The 21,530-nt window shown below is 43.4% G+C and overlaps 1 protein-coding gene across 11 annotated transcripts in view; it reads right to left on the bottom strand.

Annotated features, from left to right (window-relative positions):
* The window catches only part of LOC112250283 (acetyl-CoA carboxylase), a 45,921-nt gene extending 43,441 nt beyond the window's left edge, over positions 1–2,480 (bottom strand). For all 11 annotated transcript variants that reach the window (XM_042309378.1, XM_042309381.1, XM_042309382.1 and 8 more), the window contains exons 1-2: positions 2,283–2,480; positions 1,015–1,288 (exon numbers count right to left, since the gene is read on the bottom strand). In XM_042309378.1, the coding sequence (XP_042165312.1) occupies positions 1,015–1,253 (239 nt within the window). In that variant the 5' untranslated portion in view covers positions 1,254–1,288; positions 2,283–2,480. The remainder of the gene's footprint in view (positions 1–1,014; positions 1,289–2,282) is intronic.
* Positions 2,481–21,530: the final 19,050 nt, after the last annotated feature.

Here is a 21,530-nt window from a genome sequence, read left to right as displayed (position 1 = left end):
CCCATAAGTGAATATAAGAGTGTGTACTGTACACAGCTATTTTCCAATCATGGCTTTGGAAAGTGTGTGTGGAAAGACATAGCTGACAGGTGAACAGCAGCGCGAGTGGAATTGGGAGACAGATATTTACTTCTTCGTCAGTGTCCTGGCCCACCACAACACGAAAGCCCTACTGCTAGACTGACTGTAGTAGTCCTGACTCTCACGTCAGTCTGTTACAACTATTCAATTCCAACAACAGCCCAGACCTGTGGCAGGCATATAGTTGAACCAAAACTCACTAGAATAGTCTACACGCGAAACACAGAGTTCGCAAACAAGAAAGACTGAGAAACAAATCTGAACACCATTCTAAATGAATAGCCTGAGCCTACTGTATGTGTACAAATGTTGACATATTCTTCTGGCCAGCACCATATCTGCCAGTTATTCATACAAATCAAGTCCTATGTATCGCCACACATCTGCATTCACAATGTCCATTCTCTAGAGCCTCGTCCCAGTGGCTGTAAAAAGAGCCACCGAATACAAAGGAGAGCTGGTGAGGACAGGCTCCAGGGAGAGCTCAGGGATCAAAGCTGAGGTTGTTGGCAATGAGACAGCAGCAGAGAGGGCAGTCCATCCAGAACACACAGCTCCTCTATAGCAAGCAGGCATGGTGTGAAGCTGGCCTGGCCACGTTTTTCACACACACCACCCACAGCAGAGAAGCGAGGGAGGCCCACCAGGGGGAGATCACTGAACCCAGTGTTCTCCTGCTGCTGCCATTCCAGAATACTCCCCTCCAGACTCATCTGATATCTGTATTGGAGGTTTCTCCATCCCATACAACTGGAGCCAGATTGATTAGTCAATAAAAACTGTGCAGTACCATTTTGTATAATGCATTGAGATACTGGTAACCTCAGTATAGATGCTATGATTAAACACCTCTATGTGGATGCCATGCCTGGATACACAACACAAACAGAGGCACAGGGAACACAAACCAGAGAGAAAAGCCCAGGTTCTGACCTCATGTGGGGGCCGTCGATGTGGTCGAAGCCCATCTCATAGGTGCTGTTCTCTGAGCTGAGGCTAGAAGTGGGGGATATGGAGCGCTCCTTCTCCTCCAGTCCCAGCGTCAGGTCTGGCTTTCCCAGGATCTCATCCTCAGAGTTTTCCTCCGACACAGAGCCGATGATGAAGTTTGAGTGCAGCGCAGCAAGGTTCGGGGCAGCAGCCTTATTGGCAGGCGCGTCCTGCTGTGCCATAGCTGGACCGTCACCACGTTGGCAGGCTGCGAACACTGTGGAGGGAAAGGAGTGAATGAGGAGAGTCAAAACCACAAGTATTTATAAAGCTGGAGATAGAGCCGAGTCCTCAAGTAAGTCAGGGCCACAGCGTGATGACACCAGGCCGTCCTGGCATTGGCTGCTGTTTGTCAGATTGCATCAGTGAGAGGAGTTGCACAAAAATGATGTTGACCCTGCATTCATATTGCAAGACATTGCAAAAGAATGGTACAGAGGGCATTACCTCCCCATCCTCCTTAAATAAAATGCTTACTGTGACTGTAATATATATTTGTTTATTTATACATACACACACATACAGTTACAACAAACTCCAATCCAAAACCACTGGTTTGAAAGGCATGGTCTGCATCGATGTTTGCTAGTCTTTGCGAGGGTATAATTTTCTTAAACTACAACTGTGCACGAGCAGAGAAACCAGAACAAGACAGACACACCTTGCCAGCATTAGTTTTAGCTGCTTGCTGGACCTGAAAAACAAGCCCAACAATGCAGACATAACGTAAGAGAACAGCACTGAACATAGACGTACCCCACATGATAATGATAGGCTCTAATGATAATGATAGGAAACAAGTGTCGCCCCGCACCCTGGTCCAAAACTGGTTTATCTTATGGATGGGAATCCAATGTCGAATATGTCGAACAGGCAAGTTAAATCAAATCATACTAGTAGTGTTGTGTCGCGTTATGGCTAACCATAATCATATAAATCAAAAAACACTCGTTAGTCTCAATACAACCCTAGTCGATGTGAATGAGCAGGGAGGTTTCACACGTAGTTTCTGGCTATCTAGGTAGTTAGCTAGAAAGACAGACCGGTATCTTGTTAACGTTGGCTAAGTTATTACAACAGCATGCGAGGTGTCGGGCAGCTAGCTAGCAAGATACCGGTCTGCTAACGTTACTGTAACATACAGTCAGTGTAGCTAATTAGCTCATCACCTAGCTATGCTAGCAAGCTAACGGTTAAGACTCAGTACTCACCGTGAGAAATAAACCGACAAGCAATCCTGAGTCGTTGATCCCAAAGGATTGGTGGTGACTTATTTAATTCACGTTGGTTTCAGACATGTCTTTCCAACCGGTGATGACAAAAAACACATTATGATGAGCTAATGTGACTTACAAGAGGTGCATTTGACAGTAGGGAGTGGTATGACGCGAAGATGGGTTACGTTTGGCCATTCACCTCTGACCTTGGCTGTGTTGCAGTAGCGGGCCAATCGGATTGCCCGAAAATATCCGAGGCGGGCAGAAAGAGCCAAAGCTGGAATTGACTGGGAGGAGGTGTGCCCAATAAGAAAACATTTCTACCATCCCACGTGTTTGGTCCAGTATGGCCTGATCTGTACAAACCTATCCTCCCTGGCAGGCTGGCAGAGTCATTTCTGGTCATACAGTAGTTTCCAGACTTTTCTGATTTAACAAAAAGAAAATAAAAAACACAGGGTATGATGTGTAACGTACCAGGAACCATACCAAGTACAAGACATTGCATAACAACATACACACCATTTAGCAGTGGCGTAAAGTACTGAAGTAAAAAATACTTTAAACTACTACTTAAGTCGTTTTTTGGGGTTATCTGTACTTTACTTTACAATATATATTTTGAACAACTTTTACTTTTACTTCAGAACAACAGGCAATATGTGTTTCTTTTCCCTTTAAAATAACAAATCAAGCTGTAATGTAGGGTGGATTATTTTTGTTAAATAGACTCTCATTATCTCAATAGTTGTCCCCCAATGATTAAAAACTGTTGTTGTTGCACCTAATGAGCAGCTATAGATTCCCATTGAAATAAAATGAGGGAGTTGGGACATGGTACAGGAGATTTCCCTTTTGCAACTGGATCCCCACCCACACCTGACTGTCCTACTCATTATACAGAAGCTGAACTGTACTTTGGACCATCACCTGGCTGATGCACCACAGTTTGGCTGGTCAAAGGCTCCTGTGTCCCCAGTAAATGTGTAGCCTTGACCATTACGATTTACCCAGAGCTGCCAGAGATGTGGTAAGATCAGATCTAACGCCAATTGGGCGAATTACAGACAGTCTGCAATACATTGTCTGTCTGCTTGATCAGTAACTTTTTCCTCCATCATGTTACTGAGTGAAACCGTTAAAGCAGTCTGTATGTCTGCCTGACATGATTGTTGTAATTTTGATTATAAATAGGCCTTGTTGTTATTTGGGGCAATTTATCTCAACGCAGACTCACAATGGAGACGGAATAGGTTGAAATGAGTCCATGTTTAAAACAGGTCCTTCAAGTATAACCTGGTATAGTATAAACTTTCTACGAATCAGTTGTTCCTCACTCAACCCCCTAGAGTCTAAGCCTTGTCTAAGCTGGGGAAGGGTGTTCTACTAAGCTAGGACAACTATTGTTTTCACTATATATTCTATCTCTTGGTGATGTCATTCGGAAACACAATGTCAACTTTCACTGCTATACGGACGACACACAGTTATACAGTGCCTTGCGAAAGTATTCGGCCCCTTTGAACTTTGCGACCTTTTGACACATTTCAGGCTTCAAACATAAAGATATAAAACTGTATTTTTTTGTGAAGAATCAACAACAAGTGGGACACAATCATGAAGTGGAACGACATTTATTGGATATTTCAAACTTTTTTAACAAATCAAAAACTGAAAAATTGGGCGTGCAAAATTTTTCAGCCCCCTTAAGTTAATACTTTGTAGCGCCACCTTTTGCTGCGATTACAGCTGTAAGTCGCTTGGGGTATGTCTATCAGTTTTGCACATCGAGAGACTGAAATTTTTTCCCATTCCTCCTTGCAAAACAGCTCGAGCTCAGTGAGGTTGGATGGAGAGCATTTGTGAACAGCAGATTTCAGTTCTTTCCACAGATTCTCGATTGGATTCAGGTCTGGACTTTGACTTGGCCATTCTAACACCTGGAAATGTTTATTTTTGAACCATTCCATTGTAGATTTTGCTTTATGTTTTGAATCATTGTCTTGTTGGAAGACAAATCTCTGTCCCAGTCTCAGGTCTTTTGCAGACTCCATCAGGTTTTCTTCCAGAATGGTCCTGTATTTGGCTCCCATCCATCTTCCCATCAATTGTAACCATCTTCCCTGTCCCTGCTGAAGAAAAGCAGGCCCAACCCATGATGCTGCCACCACCATGTTTGACAGTGGGGATGGCGTGTTCAGGGTGATGAGCTGTGTTGCTTTTACGCCAAACATAACGTTTTGCATTGTTGCCATAAAGTTCAATTTTGGTTTCATCTGACCAGCGCACCTTCTTCCACATGTTTGGTGTGTCTCCCAGGTGGCTTGTGGCAAACTTTAAACAACACTTTTTATACGACTGATTGTTGTCCTATGGACAGAGTCTCCCACCTCAGCTGTAGATCTCTGCAGTTCATCCAGAGTGATCATGGGCCTCTTGGCTGCATCTCTGATCAGTCTTCTCCTTGTATGAGCTGAAAGTTTAGAGGGACGGCCAGGTCTTGGTAGATTTGCAGTGGTCTGATACTCCTTCCATTTCAATATTATCGCTTGCACAGTGCTCCTTGGGATGTTTAAAGCTTGGGAAATCTTTTTGTATCCAAATCCGGCTTTAAACTTCTTCACAACAGTATCTCGGACCTGCCTGGTGTGTTCCTTGTTCTTCATGATGCTCTCTGCGCTTTTAACGGACCTCTGAGACTATCACAGTGCAGGTGCATTTATACGGAGACTTGATTACACACAGGTGGATTGTATTTATCATCATTAGTCATTTAGGTCAACATTGGATCATTCAGAGATCCTCACTGAACTTCTGGAGAGAGTTTGCTGCACTGAAAGTAAAGGGGCTGAATAATTTTGCACGCCCAATTTTTCAGTTTTTGATTTGTTCAAAAATTTGAAATATCCAATAAATGTCGTTCCACTTCATGATTGTGTCCCACTTGTTGTTGATTCTTCACAAAAAAATACAGTTTTATATCTTTATGTTTGAAGCCTGAAATTTGGCAAAAGGTCGCAAAGTTCAAGGGGGCCGAATACTTTCGCAAGGCACTGTACATTTCGATGAAACATGGTGAAACCCCAAAATTGCCTACCCTGGAAGCCTGTGTTTCAGACATTTACTTGTAAAACAGAGATGCTTGTTCTAGGTCCCAAGAAACAAAGAGATCCGCTGTTGCATCTGACAATTCAACTTGATGGTTGTACAATTGTCTCAAATAAAACTTTGAAGGACTTTGTGGCGTTACACTGGACATTGTTCTCTCTTTTGACTAACGTATCAATAATATTTAAAGGACAGCTTTTTTCCATCTTTGTAACATAACAAAAAAAAAAACTTTTGTCCAAAAATGATGCAGAAAAACTAATCCATGCTTTTGTCACGTCTAATTAGACTACTGCAATGTTCTACTCTCTGGCTACCAATATTAAGCACAAAAAAAACTTCAATTTGTGCTAAACACAGCTGCTAGAATCTTGACTAGAACCCCAAAATTTGATGATTTTACCACCAAGCTAGCCTCTCTACACTGGCTTCCTGTTAAGGCTAGCGCTGATTTCAAGGTTTTACTGCTAACCTACAAAGCATTACATGGGCTTGCTACTACCTATCTCTCAGATTTGGTCCTACCGTACATACTCAGCCTTGTCTCAGGGTAGTAAGTTGGTGGTCTGTTGATATTACTCTAGTGGTGTGGGGACTGTGCTTTGGCACAGTGGGTGGGGTTATATCCTGCCTGGTTGGCCCTGTCAGAGGGTATCGGCAGAAGGGGCCACAGTGTCCCCCGAACCACCCGTCTCAGCCTCCAGTATCTATGTTGAAATAGTCTATGCCGGGGGGCTAGGGTCCGTCTGTTATATCTGGTGTAATTCTCCTGTCTTATCTGGTGTCCAGTGTGAATTTAAGTATGCTCCCTCTAATTCTTTCACTCTACCTCTCTCACTCCCATCCCGATGACATGAGCCCTAGGACCATGGCTCAGGACTACCTGGACTGATGACTCCTGGCTGTTCCCAATCCACCTGGCCGTGCTGCTGCTGCACTTTCAACTGTTCTGCATGCAGCTATGGAACCCTGACCTGTTTGACTCTCTCTCTCTCTCTCTCTCTCTCTCTCTCTACCACACCTGCTGTCTCGACCTCTGTATGCTCAGCTATGAAAAGCTGAGGTACTGACCTTTTGACCCTCTAAAACCACTGTGATTATTACTTGACACTGCTGATCAGCTATGAACGTTTGAACATCTTGAAGAACAATCTGGCCTTAACGGCCATGTACTCTTGTAATCTCCACCTGGCACAGCCAGAGGAGGACTGACCACCCCTCAGAGCCTGGAACCTCTCTAGGTTTCTTCCTAGGTTCCTGCCTTTCTAGGGAGTTTTTCCTAGCCACCGTGCTTCTACATCTGCATTGCTTGCTGTTTGGAGTTTTAGGTTGGGTTTCTGTATAGCACTTTGTGACATCTGCTGATGTAAAAAGTGCTTCATAAATACATTTGATTGATTGTGAGGCCTGTGGGCGTCCTAGAGCAAAACAACCGACATGTACACTACCGTTCAAAAGTTTGGGGTCATTTTTTGGCTGTTAAAATAACATAAAATTGATCAGAAATACAGTGTTGTCATTGTTAATGTTGTAAATTACTATTGTAGCAGGAAACAGCTATTTTTTTAATGGAATATCTACATAGGCGTACAGAGGCCCATGCGTTTATAATTTTAAAAGGCCAATTGATCATTAGAAAACCCTTTTGCAATTATGTTCGCACAGCTGAAAACTGTTGTCCTGATTAAAGAAGCAATAAAACTGGCCTTCTTTCGACTAGTTGAGTATCTGGAGTTGTGGATTCGATTACAGGCTCAAAATGGCCAGAAACAAAGAACTTTCTTCTGAAACTCATCAGTCTATTCTTGTTCTGCGAAATGAAGGCTATTCCATGCGAGAAATTGCCAAGAAACTGAATATTTCGAACAACACTGTGTACTACTCCCTTCACAGAACAGCGCAAACTGGCTCTAACCAGAATAGAAAGAGGAGTGGGAGAACACAGTGCACAACTACAAGGCCAGCATCCCGGAGTCGCCTCTTCTCTGTTGACATTGAGACTGGTGTTTTGCGGGTACTATTTAATGAAGCGGCCAGTTGAGGACTTGTAAGGCATCTGTTTCTCAAACTAGACACTCTAATATATTTGTCCTCCTGCTCAGTTGTGCACCAGGGCCTCCCACTCCTCTTTCTATTGGGGTGGCAGGGTAGCCTAGTGGTTAGAGCATTGGACTAGTAATCGAAAGGTTGCAAGTTCAAATCCCCGAGCTGACGAGGTACAAAATCTGTCATTCTGCCCCTGAACAGGCAGTTAACCCACTGTTCCTAGGCCGTCATTGAAAATAAGATTTTGTTCCTAACTGACTTGCCTAGTAAAATAAAGGTAAAATTAAAAATAAACATAATAAATAAATAAATATTCTGGTTAGAGTCAGTTTGCACTGTTCTGTGAAGGGAGTAGTCGTGATCTATGTGGTGTAATAACTCTGTAATAAGCAATGGACCACTTCTTGCTCTCTCTCTCATAATTACTTGGAAAACATAGAAATAGCAATGGCACCTGCATTCAAGACAAAGCAAGCAACAAACTAACATGCTGATTTGTGGCAATTAAAACCTGCCACCCAGTGGGTATTTACTAACACTGCAAGTGTCTCCAAATTTGGCTTTAACCTGTGTTAGTATGCTCTGTTTTCCAATGTCCAACAGAGTGCAGCAGAATCCAACCAGGACTTGCCCAGCAGCAATGTCCAGTCTTTCTTTTGGATATGTACAAAACCACATGCACAGAACCAGGGAAATGGCTTGGAAATAATCAAATCCGAATGTAAAATTACCTGGGGAGAGTGTGCTTTACCTTGTGAGTAAAAAGTTCTGGAGATAAACATTTAAAAAAAAAGCTTTGTTGCAATTGATAATGACAGTATGTTTTTTTCTGGCCGTGAAGTAATGTATCACACAGCCATGTTCTACAACACTCAACAAGATGTCGACAAATTTCCAAAGTAATTATTTTCCCCAGCTATCAAGGTTTCATGTTGATTGAAATACATAGATCACATTTATTTTCACAAGGGTTTTAAAAGCTTGTTGAAAATTCTGAAATAAAAATAGCCAGAAGATCAGTGGAGGCCTATCATTGCTCTCCGTCCCTCTATGCCAGCTATTGCAAGGAGTCATTGAAAATCAAATGCATTTGTAACTAACACCCTGGGTATCAGGAGTCCTGCAGTGAAAATAAACTGTGTTCATTTGCTCACCCATCACACAGAGGAACATATTGCTTACAACCAGTTCAATGGGCTCAGGGTGACTTCAGTTACACGTTCCTGGAGTCTGGCAGCCTGTTACAATAGGCACCATCGAGGAGGAAAGTCGCCGGAGATGCTATCACTCGCTCCCTCCATCGCTGATTGACATCCTTGAATGCAAATCCAATCACATTGTATTTGTCACGTGGTTCGTAGACAACAGGTGTAGACTAACAGTGAAAGGTTTACTTATGGGTCCATTTCCAACAATGCAGAGTTAAAGAGAAGATGCCAAATAAAAATAGAATTAGTAACACGAGGAAAAAATGCACAGTGAAAAATAAATATAAATAACAAGTAAAAAATAACATGTCTATACTGTGTATATATATATATATATACACACAGTATATACTGTATACTGAAAAAAATATATAAACACAACATGCAACAATTTCAAATATTTTACTGAATCACAGTTCATATAAGGAAATCAGTCAGTTGAAATAAATTCACCTAGCCCTAATCTATGAATTTCACATGACGGCAGGTGCACAGCAATGAGTGGGCCTGGGAGGGCATAGGCCCACACACTTGGGAGCCAGTCCCAGCCAATCAGAATGAGTTTTTCCCCACAAAAGTGCTTTATTACAGACAGAGATACTCCTCGGTTTCATCAGCTGTCCGGGTGGCTGGTCTCAGACGATCCTGCAGGTGAAGAAGCCGGATGTGGAGGTCCTGGGCTGGTGTGATTAAACGTGGTCTGAGGTTGTGAGGCCGGTTGAACGTACTGCCAAATTCTCTAAAACGACGTTGGAGGCGGCTTACGGTAAAATGATTAACATTCAATTCTCTGGAAACAGTTCTGGGGGACATTCCTGCAGTCAGCATGCAAATTACATGCTGACATGATATCTGCGGCATTGTGTTGTGTGACAAAACTGCATATTTTAGAGTGGCTTTGTAACGGTATTTGTCGTCTGAAGAAGAGGAATCGGACCAAAGCGCAGCGTGGTAAGTGTTCATTACTTTTTATTTAAACTGAACACAAAACAACAAAAAAACAAAGTGAATAACCAAAACCGAAACAGTCCTGTCAGGTGCAAAACACTAAGCAGAAAACAACTACCCACAAAAACCATGTGGGGAAAAGCTACCTAAGTATGGTTCCCAATCAGAGACAACGATAGACAGCTGTCCCTGATTGAGAAACATACCCGGCCAAAACAAAGAAATACAACAACATAGAAAAACGAACATAAAATGCCCAACCAAATCACACCCTCACCAAACAAAAATAGAGTCATAAAAAGCTCTCTAAGGTCAGGGCGTGACAGGCTTTTTATTGTCCCCAGAAGAAAGTGCACCTGTGTATTGATCATGCTGTTTAATCAGATTATTGATGTGCCATACCTGTCAGGTGGATGGATTATCTTGGCAAACGAGAAATGCTCATAAACAGGGATGCAAACAAATTTGTGCACAACATTTTTGAGAAATACGCTTTTTGTGCGTATGGACATTTTTGGGGATATTTTATTTCACCTCATGAAACATGGAACTTTACATGTTGTGTTTATATGTTTGTTCAGTGTATTAAAATGCCCAGCTTCACAGAGATCCTGAGAGCACTCGTGATAAATATTGAATGGAGTTCATCTGCTGGTTAGTGCGTGACGCCAGGGATAAAGTCAGATGCTTTGTGAAAGGGGCTCTCTAGAGCCCAGTGGGGTCTGGTGGAGAGGAGACCAGGGGAACCAGAGAAGAGCTGCAGGGGCCACTGTGAGGCTGTGCCAGCTTAGTTGAGCCAGAGGTCCCCTGGAACGGCTGGAAGTGTGAGATTTCACACTGCTCAAACAGCGTAGCCGCTCTCAGGTGTCTGAACAGCCGTGCTGGAGAGAGAGAGAGAGAGAGAGAGAGAGAGAGAGAGATCTCAGTCTCACACAGGCCAGGCCACCATCTCCTTTCTCTCCCCACAGCCCAGAAGCTGCGGGGTATCAGGCTACCTCTGCCGTGTGAAAAGACTGATAACCTGTTAACCAAGGCCTGTCTGTAAATGACACTGGCAAATACCTTATCTCAGCCACCTTAGCCACCTTAGCCTTCTCAGCCACCTTAGGATGGAAGGGGTCACTCTGATGGAGTGTTGTTACCTGCATTCCAGAGGTAAATCCTGGTCTGCTGCGGTGACTGTGTGAGTGAAGCTGAGACTGCGGCAGGCATCTCTAAGGTGAAGGGTAGGGGTGGGGTGGAGTGGGGGGACGTGTAACAGATACTCTTGTGTCAGCTGTTTCCTGCACTTCAGCTGACAAGGAACCCCATTCACCACTTTCCCCCTCTTCGGCACTGTGATGAATAAGTAATTATTCTATCACGGAGGACGGCACTTGGAACAGACTATTTCATGTGGCAGCCATAGGTAAAGTGATCCACCTGTCATGGGCAACTGGAGTCGAGTGTGTACCAATTCCAGCAGGGCTGTAACCCTACCTGCCACCGAGCGCTCTGTTTATTTGGCACATCAGCGGAGCCTTTCTCTCCCTGACTGACAGCTCGAAAAGGGGTCACATTCACCTCCACTCTATCGCGCATTGTAATATTTAATGGCAAACAAGCCTGAGAAGGACGGCAGGTAACCAGAGCCTGTGCTTTCCACCGCAATGGGGGGCTAAGGAGGCAGCTTGAGCCCTGGTATTGTGGTGCAACACACGCCATAGGCTTACTATTTGTTTATGAGGGATATAGCCTTACTGATCACAGTTTGAAAAGGGAAAGGTTGAAAAAGGAGAGGGCTGAATAGAGTTGTTATTTGAGGATGTTGCTGAACGTGGCCTCTCCTTGATGTAGCTCAGTAGTTGCGTTGCTTTTGTGTCGGAAATGGCAGGTTCATCACTTTGATGTAAAAAGAGGTTGACTTGAAAGATAGACAGTCAGGGAGCACATAAAACTTAAAAAGCAATGGATAGAGGCCAATATAAAAGAATAAGCTCAGATCTCTGATAATTACACCACCTTCTAAGGTGTTGAGTATAGAGCTGTGAATTGCTTTCAGTACCAGACCACCTCTCTGAAGAAGACTCCTGATCCATAGAGCTGGGGGTCTTTGATACACTGATGAATTGAATGTGTGTAGTGAGTGATATTGAGTACCTGTGTACAGTATGTGCTTGGTGTTTCAACAGCAATGAATTCTGGGATGTGGAACAGCAGCAGAGGAGGACAGCTTCGGGAACCAATTTAGAAATTGCCGTACACTTTACACAGAGATCAAGGGCTAAGGCTACCTGGTGCAATCACATCCACCTCTCACTCAGATAGCGGTCCCTCACCCTGTGGCCACAGGATAGCCTTCTCCCAAGATAAAATAAAACACAAATATAATATTTCTCAAATAATTCCTCTTGGTTTGGATCTTTCCTTTCTAAAATGACAGTTGCCTTGCTAATCCACTAGATGGCAACAGAGGACATTGTTTCACACTGGTCAGCTGCCATGTACAAACATGTTGCCCTTCCAATGTTGTCCTACTACTGTTATGTTATGCATCCTATAATTCTTAATTGTGCAGATGGATGTAGTGACAATAGGCAGCTAGCATGTATAATAAATTATGAACCACTCCTAAACCTCAATTTACAATTCACATTGAACCTTCCCTTGTATCAGTTAACAAGCTGTGTGTTTACCCATAGGAGCCCATTTGTCAAGTTCTGACCTTAGTTCTTTTGTTATGTCTATGTTTTAGGATGGTCAGGGCGTGAGTTGGGTGGGTTGTCTATGTTCGTTTTTCTATGATTTGCTATTTCTGTGTTTGGCCCGGTATGGTTCTCAATTAGAGGCAGCTGTCGATCATTGTCCCTGATTGAGAACCATATTTAGGGAGCCTGTTTTCTATTGTGTTTCGTGGGTGATTATTTTCTGTTTTCTGCTGTGTGTCTGCACCAGCCAGAACTGTCTTCGGTCGTTTCCCTTTGTTATTTTGTTATTTCTGTGTTCATTCTAATAAATATGGACACATACCACGCTGCACCTTCTTCCACCAACGACGACCGTTACACCATTGATACATGCTTTGTTGTCCACTTTGTTCTGTTTTGCTATTGAGATGAATAATTCATTGTCTTTCATGTTGTCTCTCAGCACTAATTTTACTACAGTAATCCTTTTGAAGCCTTCACACATTTCCAGATCAATTCATATACAGTCCTTATTACTATATGTTATAACAGCTAATCATTTTTATGTCTGAAGCTTAGTTCACTCGTCTGTTGTTCATAGATGTGTGGATGTACACAGCAGTGCCCCCTCCAATACTTTACTCAGCAGGCAACATGGCAGATCTTTTAGTCCACATTGCAGAACTCCACACTGCCCCTTTCCCACCTAGACAAAAGGAACACCTACGTGAGAATGCTGTTTGTTGACTACAGCTTAGCGTTCAACACCATAGTTCTCTCAAAACTCATCACTAAGCTAAGGACCCTGGGACTAAACACCTCCCTCTGCAACTGGATCCTGGACTTTCTGACGGGCCACCCCCAGGTGGTAAGGGTAAGCAACAACACATCTGCGACACTGATCCTCAACATAGGGGTTCCTCAGGGGTGCGTGCTTAGGCCCCTCCTGTACTTCCTGTTCACCCACAACTGCATAGTCACACACGACTCCAACACCATCATTACGTTTGCAGACGACACAACGGGGGTAGGCCTGATCATCGACAGCCTACAGGGCGGAGGTCAGAGACAACAACCTCACCCTCAACATGAGCAAGATAAAATAACTGATTGTGGACGACACCCCCAGTTACATAGATAGGGCTGAAGTGGAGCAGGATGAGACCTTCAAGTTCCTTGGTGTCCACATCACTAACAAACTATCATGGTCCACACACACCAAGACAGTCGTGAGGAAGGCACGACAATGCCTATTCCGCCTATGGAGACCGAAAAGATTTGGCATGGAGTTCAGCCACCCTAGTCATAGACTGTTCTCTCTGCTACCGAACGTCACGCTGTACACAAGGCTCCTGAACACCTTCTACCCCCAAGCCTTTAGACTGCAAAACGGTTCATCATAATGGCTACCCGGACTATTTGCATTGAACCCTTTATTTACGCTGCTGCTACTCGCTGTTTATGATCTATGCATAGTCACTTTACCCCTACCTACATGTACATATTACCTCAATTACCTCGACTAACCTGTACCGCCGCACATTGACTTGTTACCGGTACGCCCTGCATATAACCTCATATAACCTTTTTTTCTTACATTTTTTATTGATTTTCTAGCAAATATTTTCTTACTTACTTTTAAAAAATTGTGCATTGTTGGTTTATCTTGTAAGCACTTCACGGTAAGGTCTACAGCTGTTGTATTCGGCGCATAAAATCTGATTGGACTTGATGTTTATTGATCATGTTGTTGTCCATAGTTTATCACCAATGTAACATCATGCCACAACTCCATTGTCCCAACATGGTAGATGTAGTTGGGCTCCACCGTCCTTGGTGGGATCATGTCTGTGATGTCCAGAATGTGAATAATTTCACATCTCCATGTGTGTCCTGGTGCATGTTGTCTCTGTAGAGCTTCTTCTCCATGTTTCATTTATGTGACCATGATGCTGCTGGCACCCTCCATTATTCAAGGAAAAAACAGCAATGCAACTTATACGAGAGGAAGTGTCACGGCTTTCTTCTGTTGAAGGAGAGGCGGACCAAAACGCAGTGTGGTTATTGTGATACATCTTTAATAAAGATGAAAATAGAACAATATACAAAAACAAGCAACGTGAAAACCCGAAACCAGCCCTATCTGGTGTAACAAACACAAAGACAGGAACAATCCCCCACAAAACCCAACACCAAACAGGCTACCTAAATATGGTTCCCAATCAGAGACAATGACTAACACCTGCTTCTGATTGAGAACCATATCAGGCCCAAACACAGAAAAAGACAAACAAGACATCCAACATAGAATGCCCACTCAGATCACACCCTGACCAAACAAAACATAGAACATACAAAGCAAACTATGGTCAGGGTGTGACAGGAAGCTGGTGGGAGGAGCTATAGGAGGACGGGCTCATTGTAATGGCTGCAATGGAGTCAATGGAACGGTATCAAACACATCAAGCACATGGAAACCACATGTTTGACTCCGTTCCATTCATTTTATGCCAGCTATTACAATGAGCCCGTCCTCCTATAGCTTCTCCCACCAGCCTCCACTGAGGCGTACAGCAGTCAGAGAGCTAAAGGAAAGGTAACATCATAACCAGACAACACATTGCAAGGTATATAAGAAAGATACTTGATCAAATCAAATATTTGAGCAGTTTTGTTTGGAAAAGCCAGCACCTTTCTTGATGATTTGCACCCCATTGAAATGCATTGAAAATACCACAATCTCTAGTTACAGTGGGCTGTGTTAATGTTATGTAGTGTTGTGACAGCAGTGTAGTCATGCATGCATTTGATATGGTTTTCCTGGTACATATTTGCCAAGCCCTGTCTTTAAGCTGTATGTCTCTCTCTGGTCTGTATACTGTAAATGTAATAAAAATACACTAGGTAGCTTAATGTGTAACACAATGTAGCTGGACCGTTTATCTCCTGTATGATATTGCTGAGATATTTTCACAGGCCTTCACTAAGTGTATTTCTCTGCCATCTGTGTTGTTGTAGGATTACGCACTACAGTTTAGACGAGCTGAAGTGACTACAGCTATTATGATGAAAGTAAATGATTTTTTTTCTGTGTAATGAATTTTTCAACACAGCGCTTTATGGAATTGGAGTGCACTTGTAGGACAAATGCTCTTCTGGGGAACCCTGGCAAATGTTGACAAACAGGGTTTTTTGTTGCTTCGACGTTACAGCACGCAAAGAATAATGTTGAATTATTAAGTCATATCCTTGTTTTCCTGTCCCCACCTTTACAGACCTGAGGAAGTTTGGCCTTGCTTGATTACACAATCCAGCTCAGGGGTGCAGAGTTCTCTTATTTGTCTCTTTAATACCTTTTACTGCAGTGGGTTAAATCAGGGTCACACAGAGTGTTTCTTGATAGTCTTCAACAAATCTACTTTGAAACAAAAGTATACACACACACATTATACTCACACACATGGTTATGGACTTAAAAAAAAGAAGACACCTGTACCATGTCAGATATAGTTATCTATTATTACACTTTATATACGTCACAGAAGACTGAAATATAACAAAGCCGTTTGAGATAGAAACTATTTTTTTTCTTTAAAAAAAATTATGCTTATCAATTATGAAATTATGAAAAATATTAATTACATTCCACCCTTGAGTCCACTAGAGGGCGCTTTGGTCATTTGACTGCAGGAAATTATTAATGCGCCTCAGTGAGTATTCTACACACAGCAGAGTGTGAGCTGATACCATTCTCTCTCCGATCCCTACTCCTCCTGCTCCATTCCCCAGCAGCCTGGGCCCACAGCGGTAGAGGGGACGTGGGGGTTAGAGAGAGAGAGAGAGAGAGAGAGAGATAGAGAGAGGGGGGTGGGGGCTGCTGGCACAGGGAGAAGAGCTCTACTTGGGCTGCTGCTGCTGTCCATCCTGATACCAAAACCTCCTCTTCCCTTCCGAACACCATTCAGAACACTCTCTCACTGAGCCCTGCAGTGAGAAGTTTTTTGCTGACTGCAAGAACTTGTAGTTGACCTCTCCACCACATTTCCAAGCCAGTGGAGATGCTCTTTCAGTGTGAAGCCACGCTCAGCCAGGGAGAAAATCCACCCAGCGGGGACATGAGTGGAGGAGAGGGCTTTTAGATCAATGCTCCTCTCTGGAGACCGCCTGACCGCCTGCACCAGTTACAATCAGCGCATGGAGCGAAGGCAGGCAGCCACACTGATTTTATTACTTAGCACAGGGGAAAACAAAAACACAACAGCTCCTCTGCCAAGACGGGAAAGAAAGAGCAAAGAAAGAGGGGATGAGGGGGGATTTTTCTGTGTTAGTCTGGTGATAAATAATAGGAGTTCTTGTAGGACGAAAAGACAGCTGAATTGTGTGTTGAAATCACAGTGTCATGAAATGGTACCACTGTGGCTCTTTTGAACAGGGCGCTATTGAAATGAAGGGAATGCTGAACTAAAAACCCCTCAGCCTTTTGGCATGAACCTAGACTTTAATATCAGACCATTTCTGTTGTATATTGATTGTGACATTTTCTTTCTATGTATTCTGGACCTATTTGGTGATTTATGATGAGAGGACAGGTCACAATCAGACTGTTAAAAAGAGATAAATGAACATTTCCTTGTATTTGCTATATCCTATTTGATATATCCCATTTGCTATATATGCACATATAATTTACAGGGATGTCTGACAGGTTTGTTAGGCTGAACTAAGAACCTGTGGGGATAATATGAGATAATGATGAGAGGCTGTTATCTTTGGAGCATTTCCTTTTCATCATCAGACTGATCGTGGCGTCGTTTGATTGATGACCTATATGCAGGCACGAAGGTATAGGAGAGGTTCTGGATGCCATGGATGGGCTGGAATGAGCCAGAGGCCACAGGGCCATCTCCAGGTCACCCTGTCCGTATCCATGCCCATCGCTGGAGGAGACGACGTGAGTCTCATGGATGATAAACTCATGTTCAAAACAGTTGACGTGTCGTTTTTGAACAGAATTGCAAAAGGAGTTTTCATGATGAATATAGAAATAATGTTGGAAAGGATATAGTTCCAAATTCTTCCATTTAATTTATGACTAAATGTTATTGTAATCACCATCTCTTTTTTTTCTTAAACAATTGTTTGCATTAAAATGTCAAATATCTTCACAAAAGGGCCTCCAGGGTGGCGCAGTGGTTAAGGGCGCTGTACTGCAGCGCCAGCTGTGCCACCAGAGACTCTGGGCTCTGTCGTAACCGGCTGCAACCGGGAGGTCCAACGGGTGACGCACAATTGGCCTAGCGTCATCAAGGTTAGGGAGGGCTTGGCCAGTAGGGATATCCTTGTCTCATCGCGCACCAGCGACTCCTGTGGCGGGCCGAGCGCAGTGCACGCTAACCAAGGTTGCCAGGTGTATGGTGTTTCCTCCGACACATTGGTGCGTCTGGATTCCACGAAATTGGGGAGAGAAAGGGGTAAAATTTAAACAATAGAAATATCTTAACAAAGCCATGGTACATGCAAAACTTCAAACTATAGGGTGAGATCTCATTCGGCCTTTCCTGTTATATAATTGTTTGTATGTAATTTCAAATCAGGTTGTAATATACAAATGTTTAAACCAAATTATCCATCGCCAAATGTTGGGAGACTTTTCTATTTATTTTCTGTTAAACATTTTTTTTAAAACAAGTTTATAATGTCTTCCACTATGCTTCAAATATTAGAAATTTGCTTGTATGAATGTTAAGGTGAACATTAGAACAGTCAAGAGCATTTTCACGGCAACCATGATTCTAGGGCAGGGATGTCAAACTAATGTTGCCGCCCGTGGGCCGCATTAGATCTTTACCAATGTCCGGAGGGCCACACAATTGATTATATTTCCTTGCTGCCCAAAAAATTCTCTACATTGCTTTTTGAGTTGAGTTTTCTATGCTCCCTGACTGTCTCTCTTTTCATTTTGATGACTGTTAGCAAGCTGGACAGAGTGAAGAGACTATAGATGTAAGTCCAATATATACCATTTTATACCATTTTGATTTGGTTTTAGTCATTTCAATGTCGATTGAGTTTGTTTTTCACAGAAAAATAATCCAATTATATATTTTTTTACTCAAACCACCCGCGGCCCGGATTGAATGGGCTCCCGAGGGCCATAGGTTTGACACCCCTGTTCTAGGGCATTGTGATAAGCAAGGACCGCTGGAATGTGATTTATTTGCATTCTAGAATGTGGGATTCCCTTAGCTTCCATTTGATTTATGGCCATGTTCACAATAACTATGATAATCAAAAGAGAAGTTAGAAAATAGATTGGGAAATAATGTTGGGAAGGATATAGTTCCAAATACTTTCATTTAATTTATGACTAAATGTTATTGTAATCCTCATCTCTTTTTTTTCTTAAACAAATGTTTGCATTAAAATGTAACCTCCAACAGGAACATTACATTCATTCATGATTCCCTGGCTGCCGGTGCAGATCATCATACTGTCTGTCACCGCCTCAGAACTTCCAGCATCAGGCAGTAATATACATCTGTTTGCATAGATTAAAGGAGGTGCTAGCAGAGCCATTTCTGAAACTAAAGCAGATTGACAATTCACAAATAGAATATCAAATAGAGTGTACTTTGTTTTTACAGATACGTAAAATGCAACCAGGCTTTTGAATACACAAGAACAAAAACCTATCTGCATCTGTTGTGTTCAGTGAAGCATAATAAACGTTTTTGCATATACTTCGGCAAGGAGCAAACTGACCTTTTGAAATGATTTTGGGCATAATTTGCAGTTTTTTTTGTTGTTGCCTACCTGTCAGAGAATGTCAAGGGCTCTCCTGACTGCCTCGGTCACCGTGGGGACAAGGCCAGATGATTGACACTTCCTAGACGTTCACCTTGACAACCAGAGTTGTGCAGAGTGACAGGCTTTGATTTTCCTCCCTTCCACTCGGATGGACATGGGGAAGTGGTCTCAGGCTGCATTATATCAGAATTTTGTAGCTTGTTCCTGATCCCTCTGAGTATCCAGCACCAAGGATGAGAGGGTGGGATGGAGGAAGAGAGGGTGTGGGAGGAAGGGGGTTGGAAGTAGGCATGCGTCCCTGGCCGTTGTCACCCCCTCCCCATGGCCCAAATGCCACAAGCTGTTATTGACAGTTTTCTCTACTCTGTGCTAACAGTCTCCAGACAAATTATTCTTCCCCATTCACAAGAATGGTGCCAAGTCCAGCCAGGGATCAGGGTGTTGAGGTCCTATGTTATGATTTGACAAGACATACCACAGTGCACAAGCGCTCAATAGGGATTATGTCACCGGCTTTTCCACACCACATCCATATGAGTGAGTCCATATTCCTCAAGCACATGACCATTTTCTTATCACAAGCAAAGTGAGAGTTGTACATTTGATGACCTAGTTGTCCTTCCAGGGTGAGTGACAGGTCAGTGACACGAACAGTGCCTGGCCTGCTGTGAGTCACAGGGACATGGTACAGCAGCTGCGGCACAAACACACAGAGGTCACAGCTCTATATAGGCTACACATTCAGAAGAAACATACATCTGATCAAAGCAAATGCAAAAGGCACAGAATGTAAAAAGAGTCTACCTATTTGTAATAGTCTCTCTAATACGTTTTAAATGGTTTTACATTCAGACACACATGTTTAGATGCATAGTTGGTGTATCAGACTCAGATGAGCCTTAGTATATCAAAGCCTCAGCTGTTGCAGCCTCTCAGCCCAGCCAGACACCCAGATAGAGCATGCTGAAATCACTGAGAGACACAAGATGGCCGCCGATGGCCCAGGGCAGACTGACCCACACACAGTCTACCGCTCGGCCACCAAACATACCTCACGGCTAATTGTATGTTTTCATGGATGAACAGGTAAGATTAACAAAAAAGACAGAGAGAAAAGAACAGCACATTTGTCTAATGACATTTAAGCTATTCCCTTCCAGCTTGTGGTTTTGTTATTTTTGGGGATCTTTGGCTGGTAGCGAAGATTGACTTTTTACATATGCAACCTGTCAGGTTGGATTGGGCGCTGGATTGCGATTGGATCTAAATGACAACAAACCCTTGAGCTACTGGCCTTCTCTTTTGACAACTGTCCCCCCATCCTCCCCGCTCAACGCCCTGTCCCTGCTGGTGTCACAGAGACGGATGAGATCTCATCAGGAAACTAGTGGCCTTTTATGACATGTTTTCTCTTGAACTGAGTGACTGGCACCTCTGCTCCTGGCAATAACCTCAATAGGATTCATTCTCTCCTGTTCAGTATGGAAGTGTGTCATGATGAATTTGGGGCTTTCTCCTGCTGTACATGTTGTTGTTGTTGTTGTTGTTTTTTTGGGGGGGGAGGACTTGTAAGGAAGATGACATAGATCTAGTGGTCTGTGTGTTAATGATGCCATGTACCATATGACAGCTGTCAGTGTGTGTTAGGCTGACTGGCCTCTCAGAGTGTGTGTTAGAGCTGGGTCTCCACAATGAGATCTACGTGACCCACCAACATGGGGTACCTGCCATGGCCTGGAGCCTAGAGGAGGCCTTCATTGGCTCCTTGTGTACCTGTTCAAAGGGTAATTCATCTCCTTGTCCCTCACAGCCTGTCAGGTGGGATATTTGTGAACTTATCAACTGTCAATTTACAAACCAGTGTGCCAAAACTCAAATGAAGGGCAGTGGCTGAAAACTGGCAGATGTTCACGTTTCTTTCTGTCAAGAGACTGCTTCTGCATGGAGTAAACTCAGGTAAGAGAGAGGAAAGCCTTGGATACAGCTCTGACGGGGATCTCGCTCTCTGGAGGCTTTGTTCAACCACATAACAATACATTGAAAGGTCAGAACCTTAGGAATGGAGAATCTACAGGCATCAGGGCACTTGTGGCAATGCTTTTCTGAAAGTCCCGGATAGCCCAACATATTTGCATGAAGACCGAGGACAACAAGCAAATGGGATTTTTTAAATGATGGTGTCATCTTTCCCTCAATCCTGACTGGTCTCCAGTCCCTGCCTCTGCCTCCCCACAGCATGATGCTGCCACCACCATGCTTCATTGTAGGAATGGTGCCAGGTTGGCATTCAGGCCGAAGAGTTCAATATTGGTTTCATCAGACCAGATAATCTTGTTTCTCATGGTCTGAGAGTGTTTAGGTGCCCTTTGGCAAACTCCAAGCGAGCTGTTATGTGCCTTTTACTGAGGAGTGGCTTCCGTCTGGCCACTCTACCATAAAGGCCTGATTGGTGGAGCGCT

Source organism: Oncorhynchus tshawytscha, linkage group LG30, assembly GCF_018296145.1.
Source record: "Oncorhynchus tshawytscha isolate Ot180627B linkage group LG30, Otsh_v2.0, whole genome shotgun sequence".
Taxonomy (NCBI): Eukaryota; Metazoa; Chordata; class Actinopteri; order Salmoniformes; family Salmonidae; genus Oncorhynchus; species Oncorhynchus tshawytscha.
The sequence above is the reverse complement of the archived record's forward strand: the minus strand, read 5'-3'. Positions and strand labels throughout refer to the sequence as shown.